Source organism: Lepidothrix coronata, unplaced genomic scaffold (assembly GCF_001604755.1).
Source record: "Lepidothrix coronata isolate B3197 unplaced genomic scaffold, Lepidothrix_coronata-1.0 Scaffold3, whole genome shotgun sequence".
Classification (NCBI taxonomy): domain Eukaryota; kingdom Metazoa; phylum Chordata; class Aves; order Passeriformes; family Pipridae; genus Lepidothrix; species Lepidothrix coronata.
The window spans coordinates 9,641,710-9,668,579 of NW_016690183.1; the positions used below are offsets into that span (position 1 = coordinate 9,641,710).

Sequence of the window (26,870 nt, forward strand, 5' to 3'; positions counted from 1 at the left end):
GGAATAGTAGAAAATTTGCACACATTTTCCTCAACTCCAACCAAGCAAGCAATAAACATTCATGTAATGAGCTAGCTAGAGAGAGGCATTGATGTTCCAGTAACATCAAAGAGGTGCCAAAAATAATACTGAAAGCAAGGTCATATTGCTCACAATCAAATCCTTGATGGAAAAGCTGAACATGCTTCTGGAACTGAAAAACATCAGGTGATTACAGGGTACTCATCATTTAATAATGACAGGAGCATTTAGTGAAATGGCTAAGCACTTGTGGTGAGTCCCAAAAATAATTCCACTCCCTTCAATTAGAGCAGCCATCAGTTTAAATATAGATTTCAGAGGGAGTGAGAGGGAACCTAGCTAGATAGCATCAGAAAACTCTAAGGTTTTTACTGAAGCACGACTTAAAAAACTGTGCAAATTGGAACAGGAACTGTAATATAACACAATGTACCTCCTCAGGTCACTTCTTCCAACCATCAGTCTGCTATACCTCTAAAAACTGCTGACAGACACTTCTTGATATGCCTTTCTTGGCTCAAAGAGCTCTGTAGCTCCTTGTACCTTCTTAGGTAGCTTCTAATCTTCTAATCTTCTAAGCTTATGATCCATGACTTACTTCCACTAAGCACATGCTTTATTGATATTGTGGATTCTAGTTTCATTGATTCAACATTGACATGAAGACACATGCACCTTTCTAAAATACAGTTATATAGTTTGACCAAACTTGTACTCGAAGTCTGAAATTTAAAATTTATTTAAGGAAACATTTTTAGCTATTAATTTATTTGAAGATTTCATGTGTTTACTAACTCATTCTGTCATTTATTTGTTACTTATAGATTTCTACAATGTTACTTCCACTGCTTTTATGAAAAGTGGTATCAGGCTATTTATCCAATAGTTAATCACATGACTTTTTTAACCAATTTTTAATTTTTTTGAAAGGACCTAAGAAACCTTCAAGTCTTCTGTAACTCCAGCACTTAAAGATCTATGGAATGCTGTAGGTAGACCAAACTCTTCAATTTAAACCCAGGAGTTCTTAGAGAACACTAACTAATAGGTTCATATAAGGATAGAATATGAAATCATAGAATGGCCTGGATTAGAAGGGATCTTAAAGGTCATCTAGTTCCAACCCCCCTGCCATGAACAGAGACTCCTTCCACTAGACCAGGTTGGTCAAAACCTCATCCAACCTGGCCTTGAACACTGCCAGGGAAGGGGCATCAAAAACTTCTCTGGACAACTGGTTCCAGTGCCTTACCACCCTCACAGTAAAGAATTTTTTTCTAATATCTAATCTAAACCTACACTCTTTCAGTTTGAAGCCATTTCCCCCCTGTTCTGTCACTACATGCTCTTGTAAAAAGTCCCTCTCCATCATTCTTGTACGATCTCTTCAAGTACTGGAAGACTGCAATTAGGTCACCCCAAAGCCTTCTCTTTTCCCATTCACTCAGCCTTTCCCCATAGGAGAGTTGCTCCACCCCTCTAATCATCTTGGTAGACCTCCTCTGGACTCCATCCAATAGGTCAATGTCCTTCCTATGTTGGGAACCCCAGAGCTAGACACAGTGCTCCAGGTGGGATCTCATGAAAACAGATAAGAGAGGGAGAATCACCTCTCTCAATCTGCTGGCCACACTGCTCTTGATGCAACCCAGGACACACTTGGTTTTCTGGCCTGTGAGCACACATTGCTGGCTCACATCCAGTCTGTGATCCATCAGCACCCCCAGGTTGTTCTGGGTAGGGCTGCTCTCTATCTGTTTATCCCCCAGCCTATATTGATACCAAGGGTTGCCCTGACTCAGGTGCAGCACTTTGAATTTGTTCTTGTTAAACCTCATGGGATTCCCACAGGCCCACTTCTCGAGCTTGTCCAGGTCCCTCTGGATGGCATCCCATCCTTCAGGTGTTAACTGCACCACTCTGCTTGGTGTCATCTGCAAATTTGCTGAGGATGCACTTGATCCCTTCATCTATATCATTAATGAAGATATTAAATAACACTGGTCCCAGTACTGAACGCTGATGTAGGGGTTTGATTTTATTTGTCATTTTTGCCTGATTAAAAGGAATTGTCACATCCTCGTCTGATACAAGCATAAAGTGTGGAACCTTGTTCTTTGAGATACAAGCTATTTTTAAACATCCACTTCCATCCATGGATTTCTTCCTTTCTCTCCTCCCTCTCGCTGCTGTTCATTATCTCCCTCAGCTTTGACCAGATAGGCTTTTTATAGCACATACATCACATTTTGAACATAATCAGGTTATGATTGTTGGTCCCTAGGCAACCACCATCTTCCAGGCCAGTGATAAAGTCCTCTTTACTCTTCTTAATGAAGTCCAAACTAATTACCTTATGTCATAGCCAGTAAAATTTTTAGAAAAAAAAATTCAATAATCTAATGATGCTTTACTACTGGCTGCATGAGATCCCAGCACAATCATCCAAAATTGAAGTTTCTAGGAAATGAGAATGACGGCATTTCTTCCAAACACAGCAGACATGTCTATTATCCCCTTTTCATGAACTTTATTAGCATACATGTTGGGACACCCATATTTAAGATCATGCTGGTTTAAGTTATTCACCAACAGAAATCTGCCAGTGACATGTTCCTTCCCTACCAAGCTGTCCCCAGCATTCTGTAATTAACATTCCTGTCACGCAAATTGTCTCACAAGAACGTAATTATAAGTGAGAATTTTTCATTCCCTTTGTTTATATCTCAGATTCAGAGCTTATGAATACAAGTAATTAAAAATTGATTCTGGCATGGTCTTTTTCTACTAAATTATTATTTTATACTTCCAAGAGGTGGAATAAATTCCCTGCACTGAGTTCTGTTCCTCTGCAGCTAAACTGCTTCCAGTACTCGGGCCAGCTCATTTAAATGTGATCTGAGTATCTCTAAATTGCAGATTGTCATGCTGAGAGACCTTTCAGCTCTCTGCTAAGCTCTGAGTGCCTTCACTACTTCAGGTTGAACTACTGCTCACAAAAATTGCATATTGTCTCTACTAGAATTATTACAAACAACCATTCACCAGTTAAAGATTCCTCATTTACTGATTTTTTTTTTCCATTATAAAAATGAGAAGGTCCATGTGTTACTTGTGAGGACTAGGGAAGCTCTCTGTGAGTTTTCTATGTTAAATATTAAAACAGACCAGGACATCATGTGCCTGTACAGAACAGGATCCAGTTTTGTTACATCAAACCTGACTTGGTTCAGAACAACCATAATAATGGAACTCAGTAGAATTACAATGGAACTGGTTTACAGGCCTCAAATTGCCTTCTCTAAGAAATACAGCGATTGTATGTACAGTCAATGCCAATTTTGTTCAATAAATCCTCCATTTTACATTCTTAAAAAGCCAAGCATTTACTGCTGCTTCTGTTGTCTCTCAGAAAAGATCAGCCACGTTGAGTTTCTAGTCAGGAGGCGAGCAACCCATAATTTTAAATATATGGCCATGTTATGGTCATTCAGAGAGGAATGTACCTGCTGGTGCATGTGGTGGTGTTAATGAAATGTTATGGCAAATACTCTTGAAGATATATCCTTACTTACACAGCACAAATAAGAAGGGATGGGACCAGACCAAACTGAAGAGGCTCCTTTTTCAGAAATGCAAACGCTTATAAATCATAATTTACACTTTAAAGTGTATTTTTGATGAGTGTTCCCCTTTTAACACACAGAAAAACATAGAACCAAAAAACCCACTAAGAATATGTAAGCAGTACTGTACTCCTGAAAATAAGAAGAGGAGAAACTACTGCTTTTCTTCTGGAATATATCTATAAAATATTCTGTCTAAACTATTGCAGAGATGCTAACTCTGGTCATTTCTCTAGCAGTAAGAATTGAATGATTCAGCAGTGACTTTGTGAAAGTTTTGCTGTTCTGCACAATATAGAAATGTCCAGGACAGGGATGGGATGTTGAAATTGTGAGTTAAATTGGTGTGGCTGTGATACTGTGCTAGCCGAATAAGGGTCTTAGATTAGCTTCTTCTGATGAATACTATTATCTCTTGTTTGACTTCTGGAGTGACAGGTTGCAGGTTTTGTGATCTGAGACTCTGGTCCTACATTTCCTCCATCCTGGTTCCTCCAAGATCAGTTATTCCCATTATGGTATACTCCTGGTAAAGTGCTAATTTTTTTTGCTTTACACACTCACTTCTGGCTCCTCACTGGAAAAAAAAGCTGAGCAGACCCATATAATGATCTACCCACTGGCCAGTACATTACATTTTCATCTGCAGTAATACTTTTGGCCTGAGTCAGTGCTGGCAGCCTCCTTCCCCCCAAGCCATGCACCATCTGCATCCACGCTGGGGCTCAAAGCAGAGATGAGCAGCAGACAGCAATTTTCAATCCCAGCCACCCCCAGTGAGCTGCAGCCTATACCACTGTTGACTCTCTCCAAGTTATATCTGCTTCTTCTGCCTTCCTCCTCTCCCTCCAGCACATTTGGTAGCAGGTGATGGAGCAGGGATGGGAAAGGAAGGTGGTGGTGAAGCTGGGAGAGGCAGAGAGGGCAAGGAGGCACTTGCTGGTCTGAGAAGCTGAGAGAAGGAAGAGGTGGTCTCATAATCTCTGTGTTAATAGACAGATAGTAGATGGATAATAGATCGATAATAGTGGTCTTGTAATCTGTATTAGATGGATAATAGGTAATCTCTGTGTTAATAGAGAGCTAATAGATGGATAATAGGTAATCTCTGTGTTAATAGAGAGCTAATAGATGGATAATATATGGATAATAAGTGGTCTTATAATCTATGTCAGTAGATGGATTTTAACCCTTTCTTTTTCCAGTGCCTTGTAGGCAGGCTGCAGAGTCTCCCCTCTGTCATCTTAAAAGAGAGCAAACGAAGTAATCTCAGTAATTTTAACTTTTTTAAACCATTCTATGCAGGTTCTTATTTGGCTTTCCTCACACTTCTATGCGAGTAAATTAAAAGCAAAAATATTTTTTAACTATACCTTTCATAACCTATCAAACACCATAATAACCTTTAGCTACATTTCCCCTGTTCGACATCACCGGTCCTTCATGCTGAGCAGCATCTTCTAGCAAGAAGCCCCGGGACCCCCACACCGCACCCGCTTCCCCCACTGCCCCCCGCCCCCGCCCACTCCCCCTGCAGATCCAGTCCGTGTATTCCCACCCGCATCAGTGAGGCCGGGGAGGCTGCGCTCCGCTCCGCGTTTTCCGCCCGCTCCGCTCCGCAGCTGTGCCTGGCGGGGCGCTGCTGCCGCCGCTGCCCCGCTGCTCCCGGCTGGGACTCCCGAGAGCGCAGAGGGCAGGGCCGGGATAGACGGCAGGTAGCTTGGATGCCGGGGCCGGAGGGCTGGGGAGGCTCGTCCTGCGGGGCGGGGGGCACGGCAGCCCGCGGTCCTGCGCCGGCTGGGACGCTCCGCGCACTTGGGACACTCGTGTGATGAGGTGGCGCCGGTTCTCAGCTTGGAAGGGGGCGGGAGGGACGCGGTGCCCGCGGCAGCGTGTGCGAGGTGTCCAGGAGCCCGGGCGGGCGAGCCCCTTTGGCCGCCGCCGGCGGGGGAGACGCTGCTCACCAAGTAGGTGAACGCATCTTTGGTGCCAGAACAAAGCTGCGAGGCGTGTCCGGGGTGCCCGTCTGGTATTTGGGGTTTCCCGACCTTGTCTTACACGTTTTCTCTCTGCGTGGGGCTACGTTTATTCGGGGGCTGGGGGGAAGAGGAACGGACAGCTCCAAGAGACGAAGAAGGGCAATCTGATTTAGATCATCTTCTGGCGCTGGTGCTGCGATCCACCTGTAAGTTTTTGTTTATTTTTTGTGCGAACTGGTTGTAAAAGAAGTAAGTTAATAAGCAGCCCTGTGTTAGACATGCCTGCTGTCTGATTCGGCCGATGCGACATAGAGTGTTTAATCATGTACAAGATTTAAGAAAATTGAGCAAATGGCAGTATTTCTTGTCAGTATAGCATCTTCAACTTAATGTCCTATTTTAATAGAGCAACATAATGAGATGCTAGGATTCTAATATTTTTTATTTTTATTGCAGCTTGATCAAAGATTTCCTTGTTCCTCCAAAGAAATCCATTAGGTTTGGGATAAGAAACACCCGAAGCTCTGCTTCAGTATTTGGGTGGGATCACTTGTTACAGCTGTTAACAAAGCCATTATACTGCAAATGGCATTGTGCCCTCAGATGTTACTCCAGCATATTATTCCATGTTTGGATGTAATAATAACGTAATAATGATAAAGCATGTTGGTATTGCACAGTTTGGTTTAGGCCAGCTAGAAGTGTGCAGTTTACACCATCTAATGAGATGCAAAGGTAGTCTCTGAGTCCTTGCTTGTTGTCTGGTCCTGTTCTTCCATCATCACTCCACACACCCAGATCTGTGTCGTTTTGTCAAAATGTCTATTATCATTACCTACTGAATAAGACTGTGGATGAGCAGATCATAGAAGCTGAAAAAAATATGCACGCTGAGGACTGGTATGTAATATTCTGTGTCTGATCTGAAAAACAATAAATGTCCAGTTAAGCTATACATATTCCTTACTGTTTCTCATGGAGTGAATTTTGTTGTCTGGCATCAAACCGCACCTATTTCTATCATTTCCAGTGCATTTATTGAATGAAGGAGCAGTTTTTGGTTTCCAGATCATAGTGTAATGCTTTTACATTTCATTTTTTATCAAATCATAATTTCCACTGCTTAAGGGTGGAGAGCGTCTTCTGCTGAGCTTTAATACTCTAACTAAAGTGCATTAAGGTTTCTTTTAAACAAAAGACTGAAAGCTCTCTTCTTAGGTGACGTAGTTGGTCCACCCAAATTTTGAAACAGTACAGTCCTATAATGGAGGAGGTGTGCAGTGGTTTCCACAACACAAAAAGTTGAGACGCATGATTACCTTTGCCAGGCTGTAGCCTTAAAATGAGCTGTAGAAGGTTATTTGTCCCCAGACGTAGTAGTTCAGCACTGGAACTCACTGTGTGGGATGCTGTGAAGGTCAGCAGCATTGATGGTTTCCAAAAAGACTGGACACATCCATAGGAGACAGTTCTACTGGTAGCTAAATATAAAAGGTAAGATGTAACCTTCGTCTGAGAAAGGTTTAAAGCCCATGTTTATGGGAGGCTGAAAAGGTGTTCTGGGAGAGGATCATTTTGCATGCTCCATGCTGTTACAGTACTTGTGAATAAGCTACTATCAGTCACTTTTTTTTTCTAAGAGAGAACAATGAATTAGATAAGTCATTGATCTATCTAATGTGGCTGTTAAATTTTTATGATAATTTGACATTGTGCATCAAATAGCAAATACTTTGCAGAAGTGAATTTATTATACATAAGCATGTTCCAGCGGAGGAAATACAAAAGTGTATTTCATACTTGGAACAAAGAAAAGAAGCAAAAGCTATTTGTGGATCAACCCCATCACTGACTTTGAGACATAATAGAGACTGTTCAAATATAAATTGCTCAGCTTCAAATTGTGAAGCATACAATACTGGAAAAAAAAACCCAACTATAAAAGAAATTGCTTCTAAGAAATTAAATTGATTCTTTTTCCCTGCACTGTCCTGCAGTATTTTTCCGACTGTTAAAATAAATTATGGTTTCAGTACTACGGCTAAGTTGGTGTTGTCTATACAAAAAGTGAATGTTTTGATCTGAGAAAAATTAAATACCAACTGAAGAAGTAAAGCAGAAGGAAAATATTGGAAGAAAAAATGACCTACTAAGTTACAGCATCTCATTCTTGCTGGCATTTTGCTTTTCATTTACTTGCTATTTTCAGGCTTTTGATAACAGAATTAAAAATGCCACTACTTGGAAAGATCATTGCTTATTCATAATGTGGCAACATGCATATATTCTGAAAAAGGCAATTCCAGAGAAACATTCTATTTATATATTACATTGTGTTGAAATCCAACGTTGTAGTTGCAAAACCAATGGATTTCTTTGAAATAAATAAGAAAAATGATGTGAAACTGCTGAAGACGTTTTATCTTTGTGATGCTAACATCCCTAAAAGTGGTTTCTTAACAGATCCTTACCTTTTTAATTATAAAAAAGAACAAGACCCCACAAGTTTTACAAATACATACGGTTACTATAAGGCGTAAGTGGTATATGAATAAAAATAGTATTTTACTGAAAAAATTATTTTCTACTATGAATTTATGAATCTAATATGATTCATACTATGAATCTTCTTCAAATGCCTATCTAGCTTTTTTACCATCTCCAAGTAAGACAGTAAGATAGGCAAGGGGGGAGTGAGGCAAGAAAGAGAATTTCAGCCTACCTACTCTTTGATGAGACTGCAGTTTTACTAAGATATTTGAGGTTGGTGATATAGAATGAAAAAAGTATTATGACATCATTTGCAGGTAGTCATAGAAGAATACCCATTAAAATGCAAAGGAATGATCAGACTGAAATGATGTTATTTTAATAGAGTTCTAACAAATGCACAATATAATAAAATGCACTGGGCTTTAGCCAAGACACATTACATTTGACTACAGGCTGCAAAAGACTTACTTGGTTATTTATTTACCTTCTGGCCTGAAAAGCATTTGCTGTGTTATGTTGCAGCCAGCTTCCATAAGACATAGAAGCACATTTAGGCAAACAATATGAATAAAACTGCATATTTCTTTTGCATAGTAATGCAAAATGTATGTGTTTTATATCCTTCTCTAAGGGTTATGAAGGATGATGTCAAGGTTATTTATCATAACCATAAAGAAGAATGAGCTTATAAATCCTACTGAAATAAAGTGTACCAGCTAATTGTGAGGATGTTCTGTCTGTGATAACAGCTTTTTTCCACGTTGATATCTATGATGATAAAATTATTTAGTTACTTTACCAGTCATTTAAATTTGGGGTTTGGGGTTTTTTTAAGAAATGTTGTGTGTATAATTTCTTCTTCTCCTCCATCATCCACTTCTCACTCTCTTTAGAGCTTGCCTGCAGACAAAAAAGTGGATAAAACATTTAATTCTTTGTTGTGGATGAGGCACCTGGTGGTGGCTCTCCTGCTGACCTCGATCCATGATCTAATTGCTCTTGCATCACGTCAAAAGGATAGAGGATGGGATAGAAAAAGAAAATTGTTCTTGAAACGACAGTGAAATACTTCTTATACAGTTTTGACTTGAGAACCGCTGATTTCTGCAGCTTGGTGGGTTACATTAGTGTGTGCTGAGCACTTTGCTTCTCAATCAAAAAATTTCCATTAGCTACCAGGAGGGTTTTCAGTCAAGGTAGGTGATACGGCCTGAATGAACAATATTAGTGTCCTGTTCTGTCAGCTTGAACTGTCATCTGGGTGAATGGCCTGTCTTTTTAACTCTCCCTACATTTGGAATTCCTCCTTTAAACAACAGACTGAGCTTTTTCTCTCTGGTGGCCGAGGAGAATGATTAGTCATCCAGAGGAAAAATAAAATGGTACACAAATTTATGAAATTACTTTATTAACACTCATAGTTGGTTATAAAGAGTAATTAATGTACAGAGAAGTCTCTCTTTCCACAAAACCAGTGGGAGTTTTGGTCCCCCTGGCGCAGAGCTGACTGTTCTCTCCCATTGAGGTTCTGCCCCCAGCTGAACACTTCTCAGCAGCCACTCTTGGCTGGGAACATTTGAGGACTTCTGCCAAAATCAAGACTTTCAGCTGATATCTGAATGGTGGGTATCGTTCATTGGCAACAAAGGATCACTAGAAATTTAATATTTCTTCACTTTTTCCCTGATTTTGAATTGTTCTATTACCCTTGGGAATGTGCCTTACAATCTTTTTTTTATCCATGCAAATGTGCCATACAATCTGTATCTCCATGAGTGACATTTCCAAAGTCATTAGAAATTTGTGGAGTGTTTAAAAAAAACTATTTCTTTTCATATCTAAAAGCAATGTCCATACCTTTTTTTAACTTAGATTCTCAAAACACCTTGAGACAGATCTGAACTAGAGGGTTGGGAGAATTCTCTAAGTCCTATTAAGAGAGAGAGACAGAGTTTGGCATGAAATGACTCACTCAAGGTTATACAGCAAGTCAGTAGCAAAATGTGAAAAAATTACTTGTTTCCTTGAAAGAATGGTGTTCACTTTTACTGTTGGCCTTACTTTTGTGGGGTTTATGATACAATTACTAAGAACCTTGAAATATCGATTAATTCCCTTTTCTTTAAACGGTGGTGTGAATTTCTTAATAATAATTGTTGTTGGCTATAAATAGCATTTTAAAATGAAAGATTCCAGGAAAATGTGCATCCAACATAAAATCTTGAACCATTCAGTAATTATATTATCAGTACAGAAGAGCAGAAAAAAAAATCCAACTTGTTCTCAAACCCTCTTCATTTGTGGCAATGTGAAACCAGGCTGCTGTCAAATAACGTCTCCATTTCATAGCATTCTTCACAGTGCCTTTTTTGACTGAGGAGCTGCAGTCCAGCACTAGTGTTTATTATTCCTGCAATAATGGGACTCTGATAGGAGTGTATTTCATGCCAGTGATTTACTGTCTCCATTACAGCGTGACCCGAAAGCCGTAACTCCTCTGCCAGTGACTGGGTTTTGGAAGTGCTCCAGGGCTGCAGCGCAGCTTCCAGGCCAGCTCAGATTCTCTGATCTTGTGTATTTTTCACCTGGTTCAATCATTTTTAGCTTGTGCAGAAAGTATCAGGAATGGCCTTTGTTTGGGCAAGTCTAATAAAGCTGCTGCTGCAACTAAAACGTGCACTGAGCTGTTACAGTCTTCATAAGTAATTTTTCTCTTGATTACACCATGGGTGGAAAGGCCGTTTCTGAAGTGTCAGCAAATGAAAGCACCATGTGTTTGCTGTGCAACAGTATCAGTTGGCACTGCTGGGATAATGTTAATTCCTTTGTTTCTGGCACAGTGCTTCATAGACCATAAACAGCATCTTCTCTGTATTTCAGTGGATAATCAATGAGGTTGTCAGCCTAGACATAAACTGTTACACAAAATTATTTCATACAAGCTATAACTTCTTATAAAAGGAAACCAGAAATGTTACAACAAGTAACACGAAGTTACAAAGAAAAAGTTAAAATAGGCACAGAAGGACCATGACATATGATAGGGCCACACTGTGAGCAGTGGCTGAAGGCTGTGGAAAACAATCACTTGTAGAAATGTCTTGACGCATCTGACTTCGGGATCTGATCATGGATCCAGGGTGAAGGGGATGGGCGAGTCCCTCATGATGTGCCAAAAGAGGGAGTGACAGGATGGCTGTCTCAACCCAGTGGGGGCTGGAGGCCACCCCACAGCTTCTCACTATATTTCCTCCATCCCTGCAGGCCCCTGGGAGCTAAAATGTGTGGGAAGGGGACGTGTGGGGAGGCATCTGGATATCACCTGGCCCTTGCAGACCTGTGGACTTAAAGAAACCTGTCTGCTGCACAGGATTTTAGGTTTTGCATGAAGAGTAGTTGGTAGTCATTTGCACGTGTGTCTTGTGAAGCTCAGGTGCTCATTTCCAGGGGCACTCACCCATTTTCTTCCCCCAGCACCCCTGCAACATGTTGTCCATAAATAAGCATCTTGTTCCACTGATAATAGTGTTCAGAAAGGCAGTATGCACTAGCTCATTTTTGAGTAATGGACAAAATAAAATCCATGTTGTTTTTCTCTGTTTGTACCACATACTGAATTTTACTTCAGAAACAAGTTAAAAGCCAGGAAAGTTTGAGGGCCATGAAAAGTCTTTACAGTAGCTTAGTTCAGCCCCCATTACACATCTTCAGGTTTTACATTAAGTACAGCTCTTTAAACATAGCTCTGAGAGTCCAGCTTATTTGCTTCATTCAGTGAGTGTTTGGCATATCTGATATCACATGTTATCTACACAGTTGAGTGGTATTAGTATGCTTTTTTTGATATAGAAATTGCTGACCTTAGGACAGAGAAGATATAAACAGCCAGTAAGCAAACAAATTCTTGATCTTCATACTGGAGGATGTTCATCAGAAGACCCAGATGATGCATCAGAATGTCATTTTCCCTTTGCCTGGTGTTATCCCTCTTTTGGATGTATAGTAATTGCTTCTGACATGGACTTTTTAGCCCTGTGGCTTTGGTCTAGCAGGTCTATGACACTCCAGATAGGTTCTCCTTATGACTGTGGTTCAAACTAATTAATTTATTCTGTCAGTTTTTTACACCGTGCCAGCTCACAAGTATTAGTATGTGCTACAGTTTGATGTTGCATTGAGGAGCTCATCTAGGCATCAAATAAGTGAAGTAATCTCTGTAGACTGTGAATTCCTGAAATCAATAGCTTCCTTTCAGCAGTTTAAACTGCTTTCTATTATGTGGAGCCTGACGCCATAACAGAGAGATGCTTAAGATGCTGATTGAGCTGATCTTTGAGGAGTGGGTAACATAACAAGATATCTTTCTGAGTACAGGGGACAAGGAAGCACATGGTACTTTATTTCTAAGAGAAAAATCTATTGCTGAGGTTGACCCAAAAGCAATTAGTGGCTCATTTAATTGAATTCGTGAATTCACCTGTGCAGTCTATTAAATATTATACAGTTTAGGGTCAATTTAGTACCACTAGCAGAAGGGTTGTAGAGATTTATAATGGATTACCTTCTGTCTACCCAAGTGGATGTTTGATCTTAAGTGAAATAGCAGAGCATCCTGATAGTTCAGCCAGAAATACCACCCCATGGGAAAGCTGAACTTTTCCCACTGCTGATGTGGCTACTCGCTTTCCAAAATCATTAAGCTGTTCTATTTCTGAGTGTAAATGGGAGCAAATAAACAGGTCATTGTCCTGAATCCAAACAGCTGGATTTTTCACCATTTTCAAAGCAAAACTAAATTGATGTCTTGTGTAAATTGTGTAAAAGTAGTCTTTTCAGTAAATTGAACTGAAAGAGCTTTGGTTCTGCTTCTGAGACTTTACTTTGTTTAAAAGGTATCTTCTGTCACAACTAAAATCATACCAGTATATAGCGCTTTTCTTCTCCCTGTCCCATTGTGGGCTACTTTGGGTAAAGCTTTCCTACTATCAGGAAACAAAGAAGAGCTAGATTTCTATAAGAGTTACCAAGAGCCTTGCCAAGCTAGAATAAGTACCCTTGGCTGTGCCTTATTTCTACTTTCAAGGGCACCACTGGAAAACTCCAAGGGAATTCATAAGAGGATATTTATTACATACATGGTAGTGCATACCCACAAACTGTACTTCAAGTTCTGTTACATTTCCTTCCTAATGGAACATAATTCACAGTAAATAGATATCTGGATCCTCTCTGTATGTGAGGAACACTGTGCAAGGTTCAGAATTTATTATAACCTTCTGTATTGATATGCATTTCAGAGCCCATCAAGAAAAAAAATGCAGAGATCAGCTAGAATAGAGAAGATATTCAGCAAAGATGCTCAGCACACACATTTAGTAAAAACGTTTTGTAGGTTTATAAAGATTCGCAGTGGGAATCTCTTTCTTTGTGGCTGACTTCTCTCCCCCTTTCCAAGGTCCATGTATAATACAGTCCAAGGCCATCTTTCCACATGTGGCGTGATGATACTGGCATGGCAGAGTACTGTGCTGGATTGCACAGCTTTGTGCTGCAGAGCCTTGTGCACATCCAAAATGTTCTAGGATCCCAACGTGGGGAACTTTACATAAATAAAAAGCAGCTCTTCATCTGTCTGAAACCTGCTCAGGGCTATGGGACCAAACACATGATCTGTTTTTCTGCTGTATCAGGCTGTCATTTTGTCTTTCTAAGTGATGCTACAAGAATGTATAAAAAATAGATGGTAGAATTAAGTAGAGCTGGACCTCTCCAGCAATGCAATAACTTTTTGTGCTATTAGAAATGCTGTGGCCCTGCAAGCTACTCTATAAATCTTTTACTGATAGGTATGGAAAGCAGAAAAGGGAAAGAGTAGATAAAAAGCTATATATGGCAATGTATCTGCTTCTACAAGTAGTTCATCAGATGCATGCTAGCCAGATCAACATGGGTAATAATCTGAATCAAACTGTTTATTGTTTGTCTTGTAATACTGCCTAGCCAGGAGCCACAGCTCTGCACCTGCAGGTAATATAGTAAGAGCGAAAAGGCTTAAAAACCAGATAACCTAATTACACTGATTAATGTAATTATGTGCTACTTACACATTTGTTACTTATGCACAGGTTTTCCCTCTATACATTTGTTACTTTTCCACAGTTTTTCCCTCTATACAATTTATTATTGCTTGTTTTCTTCTAGATTCATAGAATAATCAATTTCAACTTGTTGGGTACTCATTAATGGTGCCTTGTGTCATAAATATGCTTGAAAATAATGTTCTTTACATCTTTTCACCTAGGTGATAAAGAGCTTCTTCTGTAGTAGCACATAATTTTCAGTAGAGAAATGGTATTATTTTCATCAGTATACGGCATGTTTCTGCCCCAACCATGGGAAGTAAGCCCTGAAATCAAAATGAGTAACTGAGGATTAAATTCCTGTATCTTTTTAGTAATAAAGAAATAACAAAACATAAATAACAAGTAATTGATGTTAAATATATCTCTGGTGAATAACACACAAGATATAGCACAACATCTGTGAGATTTTTGGTATGCTGTGTGCTAGTTATATACATTTTTAAAATGTTTAAGTAACCTGGGTAGGCAATTACATAGTTCCTGTGTGTATATTCAGTGTTAATGATTTGTATACTGCAAGGTATCTGTGCTAGAATGGGTTCATCCGAGTGGTCTCGTAATCATGGTCTTCATCTCAAGTCAGCACATTATGTGGTCTAGGCAGCAAATGGTTAAAACCAGTTGAAGTAAAAAAGGGCCTATAAGTTGTCTTTTTTGAAGTCTTTCATTACAGAAGTGCTTGAGGGTAAGTTGCCAGCAGGAAATTGCTGCATCAGATCTGAAAGCAATAATATAAATTTTTCTATTAGGTAATAATAATACTATATACTGTAATATTTATATGACTTTGCACTAGCTTATGTGCTGAAAATTAGAACAATGCAAAGTAGTTGCATTGTACATTTCCTTTTTTAAATAATGTGACTATAATAATCTTTTCTTTTTCTCCCCTCTTTGTTATAGGGAGAAAATTGAATTTTAGTCATGAGAAAAAAGACATATTTCATTATGCAATCATTACACTCCCCAGGAACAAGTTTATAGCAGGCTCAAATACACAAGGAGACAAAGTATAATGACCTAACATCAGAGAGTATCACTGTGTAGAGCCTCGTGGGACATGCATGGGAAAGAACATGTGTACAGTCATAGAAGTCGATCTGTATTGTTTTAGCATTGATGGGATGCAAGCTCGTGGTAAATTTGCATGGGGTGACTTGCACAGCCATTACTTGTGGAATGTTTTAAAAAAAAAAAGCAGGACTTCAGCAAGGTGCCTTGTTGGGGGGGTGGTATTTTTTAATTCTTTCAAGATCTACCATCCGTCAGTTATTTATGGAGTTAAAGAAGGATGGTGCTGAAGCTGCTAAATCTGAAGCTGCTGAAGCACAATCATATTCATGGCTCTTTGTTCCTGTCATTCAGAACTGGTGAGTGGGAGGCTATTAGCTTCTGCCTGAAGATCCACAGAATATATAAAAATGTGAATGAAATCACTAAACTGTTAACAACAGTGGTTACAGTTTTTAAAGAGAAATATGGTCTTGTTGTAATTGTTTCTTAGATTATAAGGATTTTTCAGAATTGCAGCTATTCACTGAATATTCCATGAATACTTTATTGAAGTAAGAGAGAGTGAACATTGTGGTCAGATAGGAACCTTGTCTGTGATGTGGTCTACAGGTAGCATTCAAATGCATGAACTCTGGCTTTTGTACAGCTTTTCTGCTAACTATGGAAAGTGTGCGTGCATGTGTGAGTTCTTACTATAAAATTTTTGAAGGAGATATTCCTAATGGTTTCGTCAAACTACTTTTTTAACAGAGAGATGGATGAAAGACGTGCATAATGCAATTATTTTAAGCATTTAAGCTGGTCTCTAGCTGAGTCCTGAGGATGTTTCCACTTTGTCACAGGTGACAGTCACTGCTCACTGCCAGCTTGTGAAAAGTGGCTATAACATTGATACAGGCTGGATAAGCACTAGTAGAGAAAGGATATTTTCAAACAAGAAAGGAAAGGGAAAATGAGGGGAATAGAAAATCCATTCTTGTATAGCCGATCATATAAGTATCTAATGCAAGTAATTTTCACATTATGCCTCTTAGTTTTTTGCCTTATGCTGGGTGTGGAGGGGACTTAAATGTTATATGTTTATCATTCTAATATGATTGCAAAGACAGAAACAGTATACCTTAGTTCTGTGTGAAAACCAAGAAGCTGTTTTAGTCGTGATCAAGATTTGATCAGTTTCCACCCATTTTCTCCCACTTCATGTTTAATGTGTAAATCCCAAAAATAAAGCATTTTTGAAATGGTCTGTCAGGTTTGTAGCCTCGAAACTCCTTGTACATATCCCTGATGCAGAGCTCTCAGTACTCTTAGGAATATACTGACATGTATATCACGGTAGTTTTTAGGGAACCCCCAGTAAACAGCTCAGACCTCATATAATTGATCCTGGTTTGTTTAGAACTGAACACAGACACTTCCAAAAGATTAGTAATGCATTTTCTAATAATTCTGTTTTGATAATTTTTGTAGAAAAATCCAGATGTGCTTTGATTCCCAGATGATCCCCAAACCCTTAAAGTACTTTCCACTTTCTCCTCACACCTCTAAGAAGAAGTTTCTCTTTCCTGCCTCTGTTTTCCTTTCTTTCTTTTTTATGACACAATCGTGTTATTTACAGGCTTTTTTTTTTCCAGAAGCATAATTTTTTTAAACCTTTATCATCGTTCCTGTCTGAAAATGTTGCTTTTGGAGGGGACTGTTCCCTTTTCTCTGTCCCTGGGATACCATGTTGCTTTGCTCAGCTCAGTATGACTTTTTCCACCAACTTCAAGGGACAGGCATTAACCTGCCAACCCCAGGAAAGGTGGTTGGAAGTGTCTTGATGGCTCTGGAGCAATAGTCCCTGGTACAGCACAAACACAATGTTTCCACGTGTCCTTTTCATTCATTCTCTTGCTACCATACAAGAAAGGAAGCCAAATTCCCCACTGCCATGTAAATAGGATATTAGACACTGCAGAGAGGCTTTGAAATGTTAATACCCCTCTAATGCAGACAGCTGACAGAGAGTAACAGTTTTGTTTAGGTTGTGACTCAGGCTGTTGCAACAGGCCCTGGTAGAATTAAAACAGCTGGGAGCAAGCCTGCAGGTTGCTGGATAGTATATGTGTCACATTTTGCATGATTTTGGGGTTATCTTAACTGGTGTTTTAGACGGGATAAAACTACCTGGGGAGTGACTTTGAGAGACAGCAGCTGTTCTGAAGAGTGGCAGCGCAGCCCTGTGCTCAGCTCACGGATGCCAGCTGCCAGCTTGTCTGTCAGCCCACAGCAGCCAAGTGACCGACAGCAGGGTCTCAGCTGACATAGCCTTGGTTGCAAAGGCACAGGAGCATAAGTGCTGCCCCTCCCTGGCCTCCAGCAAGGGTGGATGGGCTCCTGCCACTTCTCCCTACTGCAGGATACTGGAGGTGGTGGTTTTCCACCCCAGACCAGAGGGACATGTGGTCCTCTGGTGAAGGGATCCTTGGCTCTCTGGTGAAGGGATGCTTGGTACTCAAGAGAAGGGAGACTTGGTCTCCAGGCAAGTAGACAGGAGGGGGACAGGAGTGACCAGGCCCACTGAGAGGAGCTAGAGGGCAACAGGCCAGGGTTAAGGAAGGGGCATCTCTCTCAGCAGCAGCCTCAGCTGGGAGGAGAGACCCCAGCCATGGATGTTCTTCTGCCTTCTCTTCCACCACTTTTCCCAGGAAAAGGATTTTTTTCCCTTCCCTTTTGTTCTTTGATGACTCCTTCACTGACTCCTACATGCCAGCCTTTCATTTTAATGATAGCATAGCAGTGAAACTGAGTCACACCAAGGCCTGAAGGTGTCCAGCTTTTATCTATAATGAAATGTGAAGAAAACCTGCCAAGGTATGACATGGTCTCAGTATCCCTGAGAGACAGACTTGGGCACTGTGCTCTGGGAATCTAAGTGTTCAGACCAACTGTGCTTTCAAAAGCAATGAATCGTTTTGATTAATTTTTTTCTCTCTTCAATTTCCCATAGAAATTGGGAAGATTGACCAAGACATATATAAATACAACACCCCAGGGTTCACGGGCTGTCTATCAAGAGTACAGTTCAACCAGATTGCTCCACTCAAAGCAGCTCTGAGACCTACCAACGCCTCCTCTCACGTTCACATCAAAGGAGAACTGGTAGAATCCAACTGCGGGGCATCTCCTCTCACCATCCCACCAATGTCGGCCGCTACTGACCCATGGCACTTAGACTCAGGTAAGCTGGGATTCACATCACATTAACTATGTGGAGAGTTCAGAGAAGAAATCCATCTGCCTTCCTCTGTAAAGAGAAACAAAACAGAGAGCAAGTGATTGATAGGTTACTGTAGGGCTATAACCACAGTAGGAAATGCAAAGATGGAAAGACAGATATTTGCCACCACTTCTAAATGTAGTTACAGTATTTTCATTGCCATTTTTTTTTCATATTATGCTTTATTTTTCTTTTCTGTAAATCTTAGACTATTTGAATGTTGAGTTTTGACCTAGCTGCTGTGATAGCACTTTCTGTCTAGTATTGGGTGTGTAGTCAGCAAAAGGTTGCAAGTACATATAACTAAGGTACAGTAGCATTTCTTATGTATATTCCTAATAAATGAGTATATTGCAGTCAGCTTCATACCAAAACAGTAAATCTAATTTTAGGCCTAAATACATTTATGTAAAGTGCTGATTTGTTTTCTGAAATGTCTGCTTTCCTTAGGCCATATTTAATCGGAAATTCCATTAGTCATGGTGGCATTCATCTTGTGCTGAAAATGCTGGAAAGACAAAACAGTTTGCTGATCCCAGCAACCTCATTCTGAAAATATATATTGTGCCTAACTTTAGAGAGCTTTTTTTCTCTTCTGATTCTTGAGTGTCAGGTTCCCTTTAGATTTATAGGGTCAGGTGTACATTGAGGACTCTTGTATTTTGTCCTCATTCTGATTTCACTTGTAAAGTGTAAATTAGAACCTATTTGGGCAAAGCTGATGGGTTTACAGTGGTATAAAATTAAAATTCTAGAGGAAAAACTTGGTCCATAATGATTTTGATACTGATTAGTCTTTGCCTGTTGTGTTTGGAGATGCATCCATGTGCCAGTTTTTATAGGAGAGTGGGCAGGCATATATGTCTTTCTCAGAAGTATGTATCAAGGCCATACCTTTGGGGTTTGTTTTTTTGTGATTTTTCTGGGGATTTTGGTTGAGGTCTTTTTTCTTGTAATGTTGAGGAACTCCTTGCAGCACTTCCTTTCAGCTCTTTTTCAGTAGAGAAATTGGGATGGGGTTTGTAAGAAGAAACAGACATTCCAAAGCTGAGGCTCCCAAACACTGACACAAGCAGTATCATGCTCTAAAACCTATCATTCCCACCTTGCTGCCATGCCATGCCATTGTAAGATTTCAGTATACCTCTTCTCCATTTATAACATGCTAGTTTTTTACTTTTATTTTTTTAATCACAAATTAGTAGTCCCTTTTTTTTCTGAAATTATTAGATCAATTTTTACCCAAAGGTTATGAACTGTGCTGCTCTTTCTATAAAAGCATATTTCTGAAGGATTCCTCACTGGATCATGTCTTTAAAAAGTATGTCATAAACTTCTTGAGGACGTACTGCTGCTGTGAATCTTGGGCATGCAATGGGTTTTGGTTTTAATTTTTGTTCGTTGCTTTTCCTTACACTTCTTTTGACTGCAAGCTAGTAAAAGACAATGGTGAGGTTTATTCACAATATTTACGCTGTTCCTAATAGTTCCTGCAGTTCAAAGAAAAAGTTCCTGTTTGTCCTTGCCACATGCTATTATGCTTGACCTTGTGTTGGCTCAGTTTTGTCTTGTGAACTTTGTTGACCTGATAGGTTACGATTTATAGTTTTTCTTCTGGATTAATTGTAGTACTCAATCACAGAGACAGCATGAAGGATATCAGGGGACATATAGCATGCTATTACGTTGGCTCAATCTGTCTGTTAACTTCTGCCAGTAAAAAATAAGTCTCATTGCCACAGCCAGACTTAACTGTTTCAAGTCGTGGGCAGACAGAGTGCAAGTGACCCAGCTTCATTTTTGGTGATGATTAGCTTTAGTAAGACTGTGACCTAGGACCCCTCCTTTTTTCCTCTCCAGTGATCCACAGCAGTAGAGAGAAAAGATTATATTGCTTCAAAGACTTCTAGTGAGGAACACTAGAAGAAAGCAACAGTATCAGGTGAGGTAGGTAGGCAGAAATTTCACAGCAAGGGAGTGATGTTTCACTGGTTCAGGAGCGAGAGGATATTCAGGTGTTGGTGAGCAACACCTGACTTTCACTCTGACTGACATTTCCATTATACAAAGAGGAGGTATCACAGCAACTCATTTATCAGTATCAGTAAGAACAACTCAGTCTTTGTAAAAGTATCTGTGGTGGTCAGACATAGCTAGTTCTGTTTTAGTCACAGAAAAAAATATATACTGTAGACTGTGTAACTTGAGTCATCAAAGTCATAACATGTAAGTCATCAAAATGGTCTTGATGAAATGAAAACGTTCAAGTTTAGTGTGACTTTGCATTAGTAAATTGGCAGTTTTCAGTGAGGATTTTTTTTACATTTCTGAAACTCTGATGAAGACTTTCTAACACAAATCATGTCTAGAGAGAAAATGGAAGAATCCAAGTAAGTAGTGGTTCCCATTGGAATAGTCTCAGTACTCTCAGTGTGAATTTACTCCTTCACTAAACTGGCTGAAGGGACAAAGATAACAAGCTCTTTTGAAATTCACAAAAACACTTGTAGTGATGCTAAAGCAAAAACCACTCGCACTTTGCCACAAAACAATGGTTGCAAAGAACATGGCTTTGAAAGCAGCAGTTACTATGTGAAGGGTTTCTCATTTCAAACATGCTTTTATCTGTAATTTTTATTGTTATTTTACCTATTAAATTTTAAATAGTTCTTAACAAAACATGAGAGTTGAGGATCGGGGGTTCATAGTGAAAAGCAGAAATCAGGAAAATTTTTGTGGGAAGTATCATATGGTTTAAATCTCATTCAGTGACATACTCTGCACGCATCCTTATTCATATTTTGAGTTAAGCATATGTTTGTAGATTTGCTTCTCAAATACTGTGGAATTGAACTTTGAGGATTGAAAAATGTTGTAGAAGTTGATCAAAGATAAGTGTCTAAATAGAACAGATATCATGACTAGGCTTCGCGAACGAAGATTTGGGAAGGCTCTATCCACATTTGTTACAGATAGAACAGATATACCAGACAGCAAATGTAATGATCATTTCACCTCTAGATTGCAGTGCTGGATCAGACCTTGCAGATAATTAGTAGAAGTTAAGCAGGTTCTGCCTGACAAGTGACCTATATGAAATGTTTGCTTTAAGCTCTTTTATGTAGTTACTGCGTGGACAGCTCCTACTAGCTGCAAAACATTTTGGATGCCCTATCAGAAAGGCTAAAGGGAAAATCATAATGACACACACCAGTCACTTGACAGTTTACCTTTAAAGACTAGATCAGGGATTTATCCATAAGAAACCTTGTTGATTAGCTCCCCAGACAAATGAGCTGTACAGCTTCTCAATTCACTGTCTTGCACTTCCTATTAGCCTTAAATTCCTATACATTTCACATTTTCAATATTAGTTCTTTTTAAATTTCTTTGTTACTGTAGAAATCCCGCATCCTTCCCTCTCCAGCTCTGGCTGGCACTTTGCCATGCTGCTGGGACATTATCTTAAACCATGATCTTGTTCAGCTTGTGAGTACTCTCACAATGCATAGACTTTTCCTGTTGCTATGGTGATCCTTTCTTGGTGGTGATGAAGCACGGGAATTCAACAAGTCATTCTTTTCTAGAATGTGACTTTCTGGTGATTTAAAAGAAAAATCAATAATCAAATCCAAGCAGATCATCAATACGGTTTTCCTTCCATCAGTATTATCTCAGTTCATGTCAGACAATCCAATTTGCCTTCGTTACAACAAAAGGAGTGTAGAAAAGAGGCTAAAAAGAGCCTGATCACTGAACATATTATTTAAAAATGACATGTCCTGCCTTTACGTACTGTCCAAACCGACCAAATTACCTGTCTGACATACATTTCAAAAGTTATAATTCCATGCCATTAACTATATTAGCATGCACTTTAGTATCTATTATTGTTGCATATGTAAAAAAAAAAAGATAACCAACAAGAGTGTTTTAATATCTCTCAGTTCAAATTAGCTAAAATATATGTCACTGATAACTGACACCTTGTTCATTGTAGAGAAGCAAACAAAAGCCCAAACATGATTATTTTTGTCATAAAAAAATTCCATATCTAAAATGCCTTGTACTTAAAATCAGAACATGAATATTACTGGGGTGACGTCCAGTTTGTGGGTGTTTTAATCCAAGATAAATATTCTGAAGTTTACTAGTGAAATTTAACTTCCAAATTTTTCTTATTTATATAAAAAGGATAAAAGAAATCTACTAGATGTGTATACCTCTCCATTTTAGGTAAAACATACTTCAACTTGTCAAACTACCCAACCTTGAATTTCATAAAAGCAGGAGATCCCAGAAGAGGCAAGGTACATACAATAGTTGGCAAACCATGCTTTAGCACCTCTAAGCTGTCATGGCACTATATATCTGCAAGATGCATTTACTCTGAGTATGAACAGAAAGGCATCTAGAGTATTAGAATGGCATCCAGGGTATTTAACATAGGATTTAGTTAAGCCTATATTAGCTTCAACATATTACAAATTAAATGGAGCAGGATTAAATGCTACATCTGAAATGTTCTTCTGAGTGGTGTGACTTTTTTCTGACTGTGCATATTTAAACCCTAAATGCTCTTTATTTTTTATAGAAGATGAAAACTCTTAAGATTCAACAGCTTACTTTGAAACCTATATTGAGCATGTCTGGCAAAAACATTGTAGGAAGACATACACTGCTTTTGTCAAGATTTAAAGAGCTGCTTGCAGGATTCTCTCCCTTTTTGTTACAAATTCATGCCTCTTCCTTTAACAGGTGATGTCAGGAGATGAGAGCAACAGCGTTGAATACTGGCCATATGATCTGTACAGACCTAGTTGGCCAGCTAATTTCTTTGTGAAGTAAAAGACCACAGTCAACTTCTGGCCTAAGAGGAAGTGTGACTCCTGTGTTACAGGGGACAGTGCTGAATGTCACCTTCCAGGTTCAGATGCTGTCAGCTGGATGGCCATCTCACCCTTTGGTACCCACTGGTACTCATATCTCAGAAGGCAGAGCAGCAGCATCTGAGGAGAAGGCTGTGTCAGATGTGTTCTGGTACGGATGCAGCTAGGAAGATGGGAAATAACTTTTGCTCTTGTCAAGGGCCTGTTACAAATTATGCAGTGGGAAGGAAGGATCAAAGGAAGGGTGGCAATGCAGCTCTCGAAGTGGTCTTAGGACACAAACACATGAGCAACATGCTCTTCTCCTGGTCACAGGCATTGAAAGAGTCCTGTACGTATCAATGAATCCAAGAGCAGGAGGAATAAAGTTAATGGTAATGTGTGACATAACACTCATTCTCTCTTTTAAGCGGTGGCAGGGGAGCAGGGTTCACTGAAGGGGCATGTGAGTCCAGGCCAGAGGGACAGAGGAGGCGCACCACTTTTGTTCATGATGCAGCCTTACACATTTAAATTTGATCTCCTAGTGTTAGCAAAATTAGAAATAGATATGAAGGTAGTTGCTAGAATAAAATAACACTCCTCCTTTTTTCAAGCATAGTAAACAGGATTATCTTACCTGTACTGCAATCAGAGAATGATGCCAGATTTTCTCTTCAGGGTTACTGATTACTCGAGGTGATTGGTTTGGTGTTTTTAACTAACATAGCATGTAAACATTGTGAGGCTGTTTGTCTGCCAGTAAGCTAGTTTAATATTTATACTTCTTATAAAGAGACCAAAGATGCACTTGCAACCTGCCCTGCGGGCCAACAGGTACTTCCACTGCCAGCTTTTAGGGCATTTCTGTGATTGTTTACTCTGCTGAGCGTGACCAGCATTCATCCCCAATGCTCCTAATGTAAATATTTTCTCAGGCGTCCATGGCCTTGACCTGAGTTGTTTTCAAACAGGAAGGTGGCATTTTTGTCAGACAGTCAGGGATTAAGTCTAGCAAAACTCATAGCTCAGTTTCTAAGCACCAAGTTGTTTCTTGCGGACAAGAGGGTAAGTGGCAAACATTTAGATGCAACAGTTTCTATTTTTCTCCTCCCAATCGAGAAGCTAACTAGGAAGAGCATCTGTCTGAAATTTGGCACAATCAGTGCTTCATCTTTAAAGGGCTTAATTATGGTGCTTGAATTACTGTAAATCTCTCTATTGATTTGGAATAAAAATGCCTCCCTCAGTCTCTTCTAGCTCGTCACACAATTATGCATCGCTTTCGCTTATCTTTAAGACTATATAATTTCAGTGTGAAATTTCTGACACTCTGTCTAGTGTATCAGACAGTTGACAGACTGCCAAGCTTGTGAATTCTTCTGGCATTCATTGAGAGACCAGTACTGTAGCTATGTCATAAGCAGTGATTTGAATGCTAATGCTGCTACCTAATGTCAAGACAAGGTGCTAATATTAAAAAGAGAGCCTTTCCCATCCTTTGCAAAGACTATATTTTTTTACACAAGTACTAGTCTTAACTCGGAACATAGGGACGACAGAAATTAGGGGGAAAATGGACTAGAGAAGGAAGCATTTAGGTGCCTGAGCACTTCATGTGACTGCTTTCTTTTTCCTTTCCTTAGGCAGAAAAGCACTTCATGTTGGGTTTTTTTAAATTTAAACTCTCCGATCTAACCCATTTCTCATCCTCAATCCAAGCCTTTCTCCTTTTTTGTAGCTCTCATAAGTTTACAGGTTTTTTTGGTATTCTTGATTACTGGGATGGAATTTTTTGGGGGGGGGGCAGGAGGGTGATTTGTTTCTTTCACATATTCCCTCTGGGTCCATTATCAGTGATTAGCCAGGCTTTGACCAGCACTTAACTCTACTGTTCCTTTGAGAGCACCAAAGCGTTTCATATTCTACATTAATTATAAAAGGAAGTATTTGTGTATCTTCCTTAACAGGCGAAATGTAAGCGCTGCTCATAAAATTTTCATGAAAGTGATAGCTTAGGCCAGCATGACTAATACACTAGCAGTTCTTGTCTGGAGTCATAGTGAGACTCAGTGTCAGACAGATGTTACTACCAGGAATTAAAGTACAGATGAGTTTAGGTCTTTGATGGATGAGGGTGCTCTAATCTGCTGCAAATCATCTGGAAATCTGGCAGAGCAAATCTTCAAAATACTACTTTTGAGATGCCAGTTGCTGAAGTTCAACTGCAGGTAAACAAAATCCAAAAGTGACTCTGAATGTCTGCTCTCCTTTTAAAATAAGGAATACAGTTCTGCAGTATACAAATACCAAATACTAATATTATAAAGTGCCTTGCCTTCCCACTGCTTTTTAGAATTACTTGCTTGTGTACAAAAGAAAATGTGAAATGGCCATACAAAGGGAGAAGCAGGGGAGAATCACCTGACCCATCCCAAAAGACAGCGCAGGAATGTTTTCCCTGTTTTATGTTTCATCCAGGACTGACTGGAGGAGTTCAAGCTGCAAGGATGGGTTTCTTAATAAGGCACAAGTTTTTCTGTCCCTTTGCTGGGAAGGTTGCTTTTCAAGACTGAAAGAAAAGAATATTGTACTACTCATTTCATAAAACTACATTTCCTTCTCTCCTCAAAAGTATGGACAGCAAATTTCACCTACAGAAGGAAATTAAAGGGCAAATAACACAGTGATTCAGAAACAGCTATCTTGACTGATTGGGTTGTCAACTCTGGTGTCTAGTGTTGAGAATTTGTATTGTCCCAGTTCATTGGCCACTGAGCATTCACTTAATTTTCTCCCAGCACAGCTATTGTTCATTGTTGGCGTTTCCATTGTTCACTCTAAAATTCATCCTTTTTTCACAGAAACATCCAACAACATTTTTTTCTATAATCTCCACTTACTTTCCCACACTGTCCCAGGCTTTTCCATACAGAAGGGCTATTCAGAGGACAATGTGTCTATTAAGCCATCATTTCAGAGGATTTTTTACTTTACACTCATTTCACATTGGAATAAAAAGACAGGAATGGAGACCCTTCACATCAAAAATGTAAAAACACAGGTTTTGTGTTTTCCATCACCTTTGTGCATGTCTCTCTCTCTCTCTCAGCAGAACTTGCCAGTAGCTGCCATAAAAACCGCTTGAGATTCAGTCAAAAATTCTTACAGAAAAAAAATGTAACTTTTTAAAATATTTTTGATCTAACAGAACATAACTGACAAAATTTAGTTTAAGTAATTGGTCCAAATATCACTCATGCATTGGAGGATTTTTTGCCAGTAATGTTGGGTTTGCTCCCTATCCCCCCCAGTCAAAAAGGTTGTGAAGGATTAAAGAAGTTAGTGAATTTTGATCCAACATTGAAATTTTCATGTTCCAAATAATTTGCATTATTGGCAACAGGGAGAAGAAGAAGACATTTTTAAAGTGAAAAGCCCTAATTTTTCCTCTAAGCTGCACG

General features: G+C 39.5%; 1 protein-coding gene across 2 annotated transcripts in view; it reads left to right on the plus strand.

Moving 5' to 3' along the window:
- CNTNAP2 (contactin associated protein-like 2) overlaps positions 1-26,870 on the plus strand; it is a 1,033,702-nt gene that overhangs the window by 989,252 nt on the left and 17,580 nt on the right. For both annotated transcript variants that reach the window (XM_017822277.1, XM_017822284.1), the window contains one exon: positions 18,269-18,499. In XM_017822277.1, the coding sequence (XP_017677766.1) occupies positions 18,269-18,499 (231 nt within the window). The remainder of the gene's footprint in view (positions 1-18,268; positions 18,500-26,870) is intronic.